This window comes from Primulina eburnea, chromosome 13, assembly GCF_022965805.1.
Source record: "Primulina eburnea isolate SZY01 chromosome 13, ASM2296580v1, whole genome shotgun sequence".
Lineage (NCBI taxonomy): Eukaryota > Viridiplantae > Streptophyta > Magnoliopsida > Lamiales > Gesneriaceae > Primulina > Primulina eburnea.
In genome coordinates, this window is record NC_133113.1 from 27,015,407 (window position 1) to 27,027,985 (window position 12,579).

Sequence of the window (12,579 nt, forward strand, 5' to 3'; positions counted from 1 at the left end):
TGTTTTGATAATGCTATGTTTCGACTGGTGGCAAAAGACTGCTATTTGGCTAGTAGACATGATCATTGTCATTTCTTCATGCAGGAGATGATCCTGATGATGCTGACTTTGATCCTGATTTTGGGGCTGCTGACGAGCACTGGGGAACCAAGGTTATCTATAATTCACTGATGTATCCTATGCATACTTGCTATAATTACAATTTTTGTGGCTTAATTGCAGGGTTGAGTGAGTTAGATCAATGTTTTACACATTCCTGGAATTATTGTATAACTTGGTGGCAGTCTGTAAGCTGTGATTAAAAGAAAAGTTATATTGGCTTCTCCTCGTGCTTGTGATACTGTGGCCATTCATTGTAGATTCTTGTGGCATTTATGTTGCTTTTTATTAGTCACTTTTAAACAAAGTTATTTATCCTTCCGAAACTTAAAATTATAGTCTGCAAAAGTTGCTCTGGGTCTCCGTATTAAAAGTATCACTTGTCTTGTATAGAGGACATAAGGTAGTAATAATTTTTTAAGAAGGATGCATGAAATATTGATTTTTTTAATCTGAAGGCATTGTGCTATTTCTTCTCTTTTCCCGTTCCCCTACTGAATTGGTGACCTTGTTGGTGTGAGGAACATTTATCATTAAAGGAGAATGTATAGAGTAGCTAGAATGGAACTGTGGTGCATACTTAGATGCGTGAAAATTGACATCGTAAGAATAAACCTAGGGATGGTTGGAATATTTTTTAACTTGTTAAGAGACACATCTGAATTTGCTATTTCAACACCACTTCAAAATTTTTTTGTAGGATGAATGATGAAAGTTTATTAAATTTGGTTTGTAAGATTGTTGTAGTGTACATACTATTGGTATAATTAAGTTATGTCATTGTGTTTTTCTTATTTTTCTTGTACTGATGCTTTTCTTCTCTGCTTATCAGTGTAATTTATTTTGTTTCACTTAATATAAGAGCTTAGATGCATGTAGGAAACCTAATGAGTATGCTATATGGGTGTGAGGAAATCGATACTTTGTATAATAACAAAATAACACCATTGTTCCACCTAATTATTATGATAGTGGTATATTTGTATATGAGTTTGACTACATATGTGCTTAGTACATGTGTATATGAATCGGCATCACAGTAAGTCGTCGGGACTGAAAAGTGGCTGTGAGTTGTCTTCCGTCTTGAGAAGACATTGTTTGAGTAGATTACACTTCTTATTTTAGTGTTCACAAATGCCAAGTTTTGTTTCTTTGTGTTAATATGCGGCTCTACGTTTTCATAAAAAACGAGTTGTGTTTTTTTTTTTAAATAAGAAGTTAATGTAATTTTCCTCTGAGTTGATCTGTTAGTTTTCTGTGTTTTATAGTGATATTGATGGAGCATATGGTACAACTCTACGTTTTTTTTTTATGTTTGGTAATAGCTCATTCATATGTGTTCAACTCTGCAGCATGTTCCTTTGAAAAAAATAATTTCTGTATGAGTGTGAGGATGTTCTCTGTTTGACTAGGTATGATGTGATCTTAGGTACTTCTCTTACCTATATGTCCAGGATAGAGATGAAGATTGGGATGCTGAAGAATCTGATGAAGAAGATAATGTCACGGATGATGATTTGGATATCTCTGATGAAGATGACATCTACATAAAGAAAAGTAGGGCCAATTCAGCAAAGAGCGGCCAAACTTCGAAGTCCACCAGGGAAAGATCACTTGCACCATCCGCTCGTCGAAAGATAGGCAGAACTTCTATTGAGGAAGATGAAAAGGAATCTTCTGCTGAGAACTCAGAATATTATAGTGATGGTGGTTTTAGAAATGCAAGGAGAGATCCTACTGCTCGCAGGAAGAATGGAGGTCGGTATGAGTCGATTAAAGCTTCTGTCCGTAACAATGAACTACAAACTTCAGGTCGTTCAGTGCGGAAAGTATCATATGTTGAGAGTGATGAAAGTGAAGATGTTGATGAAGGGAAAAATATGAGGACACATAAGGTGTGCTAATGATTGTAATCTATTATTACCTTTGTATCCATTTTTCATTTGTTAAAGAGCATTATTTTGTAATTAAGTATTTAACCCGGCTTTCTAAATTTAAAGACCGTAAGTTGCATGATCAATTTTAGATAGGCTTACTTAGTCATACCATTTTTTTGTGGATCTTGATTAGTAATTTATACGGTTGATGGATCTGTGGTTTTGGTATTTTCCTTTGACATTGTTCCATCAGTAGAAGGAATATAAGCTGTTCTAAATTGGTCTCAGTGTATGTGGAATCCTGAATCCTAATGGATTCGGCTAATGTTTTTCCGCTTCTTTAGAATTTTCTTTCTTTTCCATTATACTGTAGAATCTAAAAGAATATACTTGAGTGAGTCTCATTATACAATGGTTTATTTATTTATTTATTTTCTGTTTGGGTATTTCTTCGCAATGTTTTTGAACTTTACTTTGTTGAACTGTCCTTTTTTTGATCCATTAATTTTTGTGTTATCTTCTGAGTGACATTTTTTTGGCTTGTGGAACATACTATGTTGAATGGCTTTGCTGTTTGTCGTCTTTCCTTTACAAAAGGAAATCTTCACCTGGCTGTTATTAATGAAATGGACGATTGATAGAATGTTGTAGCAGATAGATTTGCGACTTTCACAAACATGTAATGGTGAAATCAGTCATTGTTGCATGATTTATTTGAAGCACTTTTTTGGAATGCAATGATCAAAATAAATGATGTGGTTAGTAAAAATATTTCTGTTGTAGAGAGTGAGGAAATCATCTGACTTGTATCTTCATTGCCGCTTTCCTTTACTTTTGTCTTCTTTTCCTTTGTTTTAGATTTGTTAAGAGTCATGGATGTGTTACTATTGTGAACTTAATTTGATCAAGTTTCCCCTGCTGTCGTGTTGATCACAAATTTTTTGTGAAGGACGAGATTGAAGAAGATGCCGGTGATGCAATCGAGAAGGTATTGTGGCATCAACCAACGGGTATGGCTGAAGAAGCTTTGAGAAGTAATAACTCAACCGAGCCTGTCGTTTTGAGCTATTTTTTTGACTCAGAACCAGATTGGAATGAGATTGAGTTTTTAATAAAATGGAAAGGCCAGTCTCATTTACATTGTCAATGGAAACCACTTTCTGAACTGCAGAATGTAAGTATTTTAAACACCAGCTGCTAAAGTAACATATAACTCTGGTAGCGAGTGTTAATGTGAACAACTACTTGCAAAACATATTCATAAATTGAAAAACATTGTCATTGGGTAATTAGCATATTTGCAACGCTTGAACGTACACCTTTGGCACCATGCACCATAAACTTATATTTTTGGGACGTTGCACCCCCCACCGCTAAACAACAAATTTGGCACATTGCGTCCTGAAAGTGGATTTTTTATTGTAAAATATTATTGCATTTATTTAAATTTCTTAAAACCAAACAAACTTAATATAAACCTTAGTATATAATTTATTTCTTGATAATATTTGATTATTAAATAAGTATTGTTATAATCTTGCTTCAACTTATTAGTTTAATTGTTAGACTGATAGTTTCTTATCAAAAAAAAAATAATTGTTAGACTGTATCTTTTTTTGTGTTAATATCTGGTTCAATAGACTACACAAACAAATAAAAATGAACAGTTGATCAACTAATACACATCAATAGATGGTGTCTTGTACATCGTCTTGTACGAGCTTTTTTGATTTTTGGATTGACATTTTATAAATTTGTGTGGACAAAATATTATAAAATCTTTGTAATAGAAAGAGAGCATAGCGAATTCAAGGTGCATAAAAAATTATCAGGGCTAAAATGAACGAATGTATGTAAATTTATGATTTGTTGATTTAAACTCAAATATCTTTACTGAGATAATTTAGTTGAATTCAGCTGTAATTTTTATTATTTAATGAAACAATATATTCGATCACACATGCATGCACACAATTTATTAACCTTATAATCAGACAAATAAGAAAATGAAATCAATTAAAATTATTAGTTGAAATCAATGTTATTACATGGTTGTACTCAATGATTAGGATTAGTTTAAGAATATTTTTTTTATTAATTTCGATTTAATTTTATTTTGTTTTCAGACAATATGATTGAATATTCAAATTTACTTATTTTTTTCATTTAATTCAATGACATGAATTTATATAAATACATGACTTTCTTAAGGCAAAAAAATCCACTATTAGGATGCATTGCACCCACTTTATGTGTTTGATGTGTAATGTGCCAGAAATCTATTTGGGCGGCATTATGCCAATCATGTGCATTCAGGTGGTGTTTATATTTTCTTGGTCATCTTTCTATGATGTCCCAAGGATGCTTAATATGTTGGTATTTTTCAGCTCAGTGGTTTTAAGAAGGTTTTGAATTACACCAAAAAAATGACGGAGGAAATCAAGTATCGAAAGATGTTATCCCGTGAGGAGGTAATGTGATGATTATCTTTGTGCCAATTTTGAAATTAATTTGCTGTCATGGTAACACAAAAAAGTACGTGAATATTTTCTGGTAAAAGCATTCTCTTGTATTTGTTTGGGGGCATAACCTTTGATGAGTAAACATTTTACACAGATGACAATATATTTAGATGGAAAGCTTGTCTGAAGTTGGGAGAATATACTTGATCCTTTCTTTCAAAGTGATTATGAATCTTAAAATCCTTTGTTGTGATTCTGATTACTGCTAAATATTATGAACATGGTCTTCTTTGTAAGATTACAAGAAGTTATTGTTCCTTCGATCATATTATGTTGACGTGGACTTGCAAATTTTCACTGTTGTATACCTGTGCATTTTCCTCTGCCCTCACAAAGGCAGAAGACATTTACCCCGTGTTAGCTTTCTTAGTTTATTGTCTGCACAAGACATTTACCCTAAGCCAGCTTTCTTAGTTATTCTTTAACTCCCACTTTTATATGTGGCTAGATCGAGGTAAATGACGTGAGCAAGGAAATGGACCTGGACATTATCAAACTAAACAGTCAGGTTGCTTTTTTCACCCTTGTATCTTTTGGTGTTTTTTTTATGCACCATTAATTTTCTATTTTGCTTACCTTCCTGTTACAAGCCTCTTGTGTTTGGTTTTGAATTTCATCTTTAGGTGGAGAGAGTGATTGCTGCCAGGGTCACCAATGACGGTTTGGGTAATGTAGTACCAGAATATTTGGTCAAGTGGCGTGGACTCTCATATGCTGAAGCTACTTGGTAATTCCTACTTAATTTACATGTGCCTCCATGTGCTTGACTTCTCGGAATACGATGAGATCTGTATTACCCTGCATGAAGTTTGTTATTAGGTGTGGAAGAATCTATTTTCAACTATTTTAATCTTAAGCTAGCTATATAGTTGTTCATTTGGCAAATGAGATCTCGAAGTTGTGATTCATTGTGTCTTATTGCAGGGAGAAAGATGTTGATATTTCATTTGGCCAGGATGCTATTGATGAGTACAAGGTACGACTTCGTAAAACCTTCTCTTGGGAATTATTTTTAATGATATTTCAGCATCAAATGGGTTACTTTTGTGTTTTTGTAATAATTTACAATTTGCCAAGTTTTTAAAATGAACCTACCGTGTCTTAAAGAGTCATTTATTTTTTCTTATATGGAATTTTGTCTTGTCCATGTAGTGAGATTCTTTATTTTGTTTTATAATCTATGTTACTGTGCTTTAAAGTACTTATCTAACCAGGCGTCCTTCATTTGATTGGATCAGTGATCAGTCTATGATAGAAAATAAAACGGTTCAATTATTTTTTGGATTTATAATTCTGATTTAGTTTCCGAGAACTGTGATCAGTCGAATTATGGCTATCTTCTTTTTAAGTTACTTTTTCTTGTTTTTCATACCCAGATTCTTTTACATCCTTGATCCTTCTGTAGAAATAGAATTATATTTCTCTCAAGTTTTATGTAACTTGTTTTAATTTGATTCAAGTTCTTCTGTATGGTTGGGCAGGTCTTCCTTGCCAATTTATATGCCATATAAGAATTGAATATTTCAATTGAATTTGTTCAACTATTGAATTGATGTTCCGAGTGTGCAAGTAGTTTATCAAGATCCTGATCTTTTCATGGAAGCAGGCTCGCGAGGTTGTCATTATGGTGCAAGGGAAGACTGTTGATTTCCAGCGGAAAAAAAGCAAAGGTTTGTGGCTACACTTGTACATTCTCAAATTTCTGCTCTGATAGACACGTTGATGTTATCAATGATTGGTTGTATTAAACAAAAATAGCAGATTTGGTATGAGCTTGGAATCATATAGATGAAAAGTGAAAATTCTCAGAGGACTGAATGTCTCACCTTGTCATATTATTTTCTTGTATTGCATCTTACTTGGTATTGACAATGAATTGTAATCATTCTTAATCTTATTTTTTAATTTCTATTTTACTTTATATCATAAAGATTGCTTCACTCTCTCAGGAAGTCTTAGGAAGCTTGATGAGCAGCCTGAGTGGTTGAAAGGGGGAACTCTTCGAGATTATCAGCTCGAGGGTTTGAACTTTTTAGTTAACAGGTGCGAACTTGGTTCAAGTTGGATTATTTGCTGCAGCTATCTTATCATGTTTCTGTCATTTGCATTTCTCTTAAACTGTGCTGATCAGTGTCTCTTTTGCAGCACAGCTGGAGAAATGATACAAATGTAATATTGGCTGATGAAATGGGACTTGGGAAAACTGTCCAGTCAGTTTCAATGCTTGGATTTTTGCAGGTACTTAACTTATCATGCTAGTAAATTTGAAAATTTTCAAATGTATGCTATCCTTTCCTGATTGTTTGTGCAGAATTCTCAGCAAATTCCAGGCCCATTTCTTGTTGTTGTTCCATTATCTACATTATCGAATTGGGCAAAAGAATTTAAAAAGTGGTTGCCAGAAATGAACGTTATTATTTATGTTGGAACTCGTGCTAGCCGTGAGGTTGGGGAAGTTCTCTTTCTCTTCAAGATATATTTTACTCATTTTGAAGTGGATTCAATGCTTAAACAATAATATGTTGACGCTGTTGCATGGTTGACTCTGTTTTATCTGTACCATTTTTTGTATTCATGCATGCTTGTGATAATTGGAGCTTTTGAGGTTTCCTTTATATATGTTTCTAAATTGATTATTGTTTTTTAATTGACATAACTCTTCATGTGAAGGAATAACGTAGTGGATTCGTGAAGAATGACATGCTTTGTTTACATCCTCATGAATTTCTTTGACTTAGATTAGAATATGGATCATGTTCTGTTTTGATCAGGAATCTTCACCATTTTTTTTGAATTTAAGTTCTATCTTTAATATTTATGTTTCTTGTTCTGCCATTTTGTACTTTTAAGTTTTTCATTACTGGTTTACAAACACATTCTTTGCGAGCGTTTTGATTTGGTAACTTCAGCAATCGTTCATTGAAGATGTTTCTAATGTCTCTAAGTGGACTCCAATTTTGATGATCTGATCATATATTGGTATCACATCCGTGATCGGGACATTCTTAATGGACTTCAGGAATGATTCAGTAACAATATTGTTGCATCTTCATCTCCAATTAACCTGATTTTTTTAACTTGTTGAAATTAAAATTATTTAAATAAGTTCTTGAAATTATGGGTTGTCTAAGAGGAGGTGAGGTTTTTTTTTTCTGATAGTAGTATGAGGTAAGTTTTGAACCAGCTATTTTGTGGATGCTAATCTGACTGCTGCACTTCACTGAACTGCAAGGTCGATTGTCATTTTCCCTTAAAATGTTAGATATCATGGATCTGCATTTTTGTTTTTGGTAATTTTATTGGAAAAAATTTGCACATGTGACATTTTCTTTATCATGTCTTAGGATATTCTTGATATATACAAAGTCTGTAAGTATGCAATTATACTTTAGTGTTTTGACCTGCACTACTAGGGTGTGTACTTGTGTTCGTTTCAAACCATTTGGAAAGGAAATTGGTCTGAAGCTTCAAAGAACTCTGATTAGATTCTTCTGTGAAATTATCCCCTTTTTTTTCTTTAATTTTTTATTGTCATTTAATTTTAATGGTCTTGCATGCAATTGCAGGTGTGTCAGCAATATGAATTCTACAATGATAAAAAAACAGGCAGGGTCACGCAGTTAGATACCTTATTAACTACATATGAGGTTTTATTGAAAGATAAAGCTGTCCTCTCAAAAATCAAGTGGAACTATCTTATGGTTGATGAAGCCCATAGGCTAAAGAACAGCGAAGCTTTGTTGTACACAACATTATCAGTATGACAAATTTCTTGTTCAAAATTACTGCTGTGGCTCATATATTGTAACTTTAATAGTTTGCTTTAACAATATTCTTTGATTTTTTCACAGGAATTCAGCACGAAGAATAAGTTGCTAATCACTGGCACCCCATTGCAAAACAGTGTTGAAGAGCTGTGGTAATGACTAACGAATTGATGTTAATATATAACTATGATAATTATGCCTCGATACTCATTGTGCCCATAATTTGAAATTGATTCTCTCCTGAAGTGTTTTCTTTTAAAATAACTTTTTACAAGGTTGGCCAGATTTTTTTGAGGAAAAAGTTGAAAGTCTTAATTTATTTTCATCTATATTTTATTTTACGGTGATCGTTGAATGTACATTGTGCCAGATTTGTTTTAATGACACCATTTCTCTTATACGACACTAAAGTCTATGAGTACATGTTTAATCTAAAATTTCAGGGCTTTGCTTCACTTTCTTGATCCAGACAAGTTTAAGGTGAAGGATGACTTTGTGCAGAATTACAAGAATCTTAGTTCTTTTAACGAGATGGAGGTAAGAGATTTTCTCGTTTCTTCCTTGTCTTTTTTGGTTCCTACTTGTCTACTTCTATTTTGTATTTTGTATTTGGTGTGTCACTGTATGTTTGTTTAGTGCCGTTGTATTGTGAATTTGTGTTCTTTTTCACACTATATAGCTTGCTAATCTTCACATGGAATTGAAACCCCACATTCTTAGAAGAGTTATAAAAGATGTAGAGAAATCTTTGCCTCCAAAGATTGAACGTATACTTAGAGTTGAGATGTCCCCGCTGCAGAAACAGTACGCCCCTTTTGAACTGCATTTTTTCTTTGCTTGAAAGATTACCATGACAACATCCATTTTTTCCGTTGCCAACGATTTTTTTTTTCAGGTACTACAAATGGATTTTGGAACGCAACTTCCATGATTTGAATAAAGGAGTCCGAGGGAATCAGGTTGGTGTTCATATAGTTTTGTTAAAGTGTTGAATTTTTTTTTCTTTAAAGCACCTTGATGGATTTAGTTACTTTGTTGTTTGGTTATATTTTTGTTTTGTTGTTGTATATTTTTATGCCAGTACCTTGCTAACCAACACGCCTCAATTTATAACACTTTGAATGCATTGTGACAGGGATTGGGAAAATAATTGATTGGTTCTTCAATGAAAAATTATCACTAATTGGAGCGTGTCAATACATGCTTTTTAGTCTTCTTTTATCTTTTATTTGAAGACCACTATGACAAGTTGTATATTGATTCCCAAAATTCATGCAGGTTTCGCTTTTAAATATTGTAGTGGAGCTGAAGAAATATTGCAACCATCCATTTTGTTTGAAAGTGCAGACCATGGTTATGGTGGGGATGCAAATTTTCTTGGAAGCTCTAAACTGGAACGAATAATTCTAAGCAGCAGGAAACTCTTCCTTCTCGATAAGCTGCTCAACAGGTTGCATGAAACAGGTCACCGTGTTTTGATATTTTCGCAGGTTTGTGGATATCGTTATATAGCTTGATATCGTAATGCTGTTTTATTAATCTTTGCAATATTTTTCCTGTAGTACTTGTGTTTATTTTTGGAACACAAGATGAACTGTGCTGCAGCTGAAATTGAAGACTAGCTTAAAATAACTTGTTTATCTAAAACTCTTTTTGAACTTCCTTGTATCATGTCATTTATGGTGGAGAGCCTGTACCTAATTAAGCAGTTAGAGCCTCACAATCAGAGATATATCCCCATATTATATACCCAAAGTTGGATGCAACTTGTTGCTATATGCTCTGAAGTATTCCTGTTCTATTTTTTTTAGTTTTCATTTTATCTTTAATACCTTTGTTGGGGATAAATATATATTCGGTGCTGTAGGATTGTGAAAATGGTGTTGCCTTGAATATAACAGTTCGCTATGAATTGATATGACAATTGTGTCGACCAAGTCAACAGCTGTTACGTTGTGTGTGAAATGCTTAGAAATGCATTTTGAAATTTTACTTGTGAGGATAAATGAATTCTATTTCCTTCATGGACTCATGGGATACTCTCTTGGCCCTCCTCTTTATCCAGTTATACCTTCCACACAATCATTTAATGTGATATAGCCTTGGAGCTCAAGCAGGTGAAATTTGATTGAGTTGGACATTTTGGTTGGCCTTAAAGAGGATCAAGTTGATGTTTTCCAGCCCTTACAATCATGTTTACAAATTTTCCATAATTTCCCATAGCCTTCTTTTATGGGGCGTGAGTGTGTGTTGTGTCGTGTTGTAAATTTTAAGGTTGAGATGCAGTTATGATTTGAATGTTTGATGTCATTCTTGTCACCACCTTGCGAAAGTTCTAGTACAGCGATGGCTGATTGTTACCTATGTAGTTTGGACTATCAATCATGCCTCAGTACAATAAAATTAATTAATGTTTTTTTTAATCACAGATGGTAAGGATGTTGGATTTACTAGCTGAATATTTATCAATCAAAGGATTCAAATTTCAAAGACTTGATGGTAGTACTAAGGCTGAGTTGCGTCAGCAGGCTATGGATCATTTTAATGCTCCTGGGAGCGAGGATTTCTGTTTTCTTCTTTCCACTCGTGCCGGTGGATTGGGTATCAATCTTGCGACAGCCGACACAGTTATTATTTTGATTCTGATTGGAATCCACAAAATGATTTGCAGGTTTGTGAGTTTATTGCACTCCTGCTCTATATATTCTACGAGTTGTTTGTTTGCATTAATATTTTAGTTTTGGTTTTGTTGATAAGGCCATGAGCCGAGAGCCCGAGCTCATAGGAATTGGGCAACAAGAAGTGGTGAACATTTACCGATTTGTTACAAGCAAGAGTGTTGAGGAAGATATCTTGGAGAGGGTGAAGAAAAAGATGGTAAGCTTTATGTGGAAGTTATTGCTTTGATGTCATACATAATCTTTTTTTTTTGGATGTGTGCACTCTCGAAATTTGGTTACTATTATGAATGCCATAATATGGCTGTTTTACTTGCTTGAATTTTAACTATTCTAACATATAGGTTCTGGACCACCTAGTTATTCAAAAACTGAATGCTGAAGGTAGGCTGGAGAAAAAGGAGTCGAAGAAAGGAAGTTCGTTTGATAAAGTACGATAGTGAACTGAAACACTCATGTTGATCTTTCTATTGCTATAGTTGTGTGTGGCGTGTGTTGTGGTTTTTCCCTACTGCTTTCTATGGAGTATATTTGATCTATGTTTGTGGGGTCCTACCTTACTATTTGTTGTGTAGAGTGAGCTTTCTGCAATTCTGAGGTTTGGGGCCGAGGAACTTTTTAGGGAGGACAAAAATGACGAAGAAAGCAAGAAAAAACTTCTGAGTATGGATATTGATGAGATTCTTGAAAGAGCAGAGAAGGTTGAAGACAAAGCAACTGAAGAAGGAGAAGGGCACGAGTTGTTGAGTGCTTTTAAGGCAAAGTTTATTTGAACTTTTCTTTTGAGCATTTGATTATCGTACATTCCTTTGAAGTATTTTATTACATCCATTACTTTATATTACTGAAATCAGGCGAGCGTCTCAATATTCTTGATTTATCTGCCTTGCTTTACTTCAAATAATCAAAGTCTTTTCTTCTTCTAATAATCAAAATTTGATTTTATCTTTGAATTTTGTTCTCATTTACTGTGTTATCCGATTACCTTACGTAGGTAGCCAATTTCAGTAGTGCTGAAGATGATGGCACCTTTTGGAGCCGCATGATAAAACCTGAAGCTGTCTCGCAAGCGGAAGTATGCAAGTTACTCTGATGCATGCATGTTCATTATTTTAACTATTTTGCAATGATGAGTTTTTGGTGTTCTATCTATCTTCTAGGATGCTTTAGCTCCACGGGCAGCTCGAAATATTAAAAGCTATGCCGAGGCTATACCACCTGAAAGGATTAATAAACGGAACAAGGGTGTGGAGCCCCAGGATAGACTTTCAAAACGTCGGAGAGCTGATTCTGGTTATTCTCTTCCTGTGCTTGAGGGTGCTACTGCTCAAGTAAGGGGCTGGTCTCATGGAAACTTGCCCAAGAGAGATGCAACCCGGTTTTTTCGAGCGGTAAAGCTAACATCATTCAGTCATCTAGACACGGTTTTATACATAAAGATACTTCTTATGTGGTTTAAAAAATAAATAAGGATGACAATTTTATTTCCTATATTTTTCCAGGTACTCTTGTTCTTTTATATATTTCCAACAAGTAAACCTTTATCCCACCTCTTGTTTTCAGTAACTGGTTTCTTGTGCTATTAAAATATCACAAGTGAGAAATGACTCATCACCTCGTGGATTCAATCACCATT

At 34.1% G+C, this 12,579-nt stretch overlaps 1 protein-coding gene across 1 annotated transcript in view; it reads left to right on the forward strand.

Annotated features, from left to right (window-relative positions):
* Positions 1-12,579, forward strand: part of LOC140810716 (protein CHROMATIN REMODELING 5-like) — a 45,523-nt gene that overhangs the window by 1,219 nt on the left and 31,725 nt on the right. Inside the window, 25 exon segments of the mRNA XM_073168595.1 lie at positions 85-152; positions 1,554-1,994; positions 2,926-3,150; positions 4,364-4,447; positions 4,947-5,006; positions 5,122-5,225; positions 5,423-5,474; positions 6,105-6,168; positions 6,448-6,541; positions 6,649-6,736; positions 6,810-6,944; positions 8,065-8,256; positions 8,350-8,417; positions 8,709-8,802; positions 8,945-9,069; positions 9,161-9,224; positions 9,544-9,595; positions 9,598-9,755; positions 10,695-10,896; positions 10,899-10,936; positions 11,023-11,142; positions 11,288-11,374; positions 11,519-11,701; positions 11,938-12,018; positions 12,104-12,334. Coding sequence (XP_073024696.1) covers positions 85-152; positions 1,554-1,994; positions 2,926-3,150; positions 4,364-4,447; positions 4,947-5,006; positions 5,122-5,225; positions 5,423-5,474; positions 6,105-6,168; positions 6,448-6,541; positions 6,649-6,736; positions 6,810-6,944; positions 8,065-8,256; positions 8,350-8,417; positions 8,709-8,802; positions 8,945-9,069; positions 9,161-9,224; positions 9,544-9,595; positions 9,598-9,755; positions 10,695-10,896; positions 10,899-10,936; positions 11,023-11,142; positions 11,288-11,374; positions 11,519-11,701; positions 11,938-12,018; positions 12,104-12,334 — 3,110 coding nt within the window.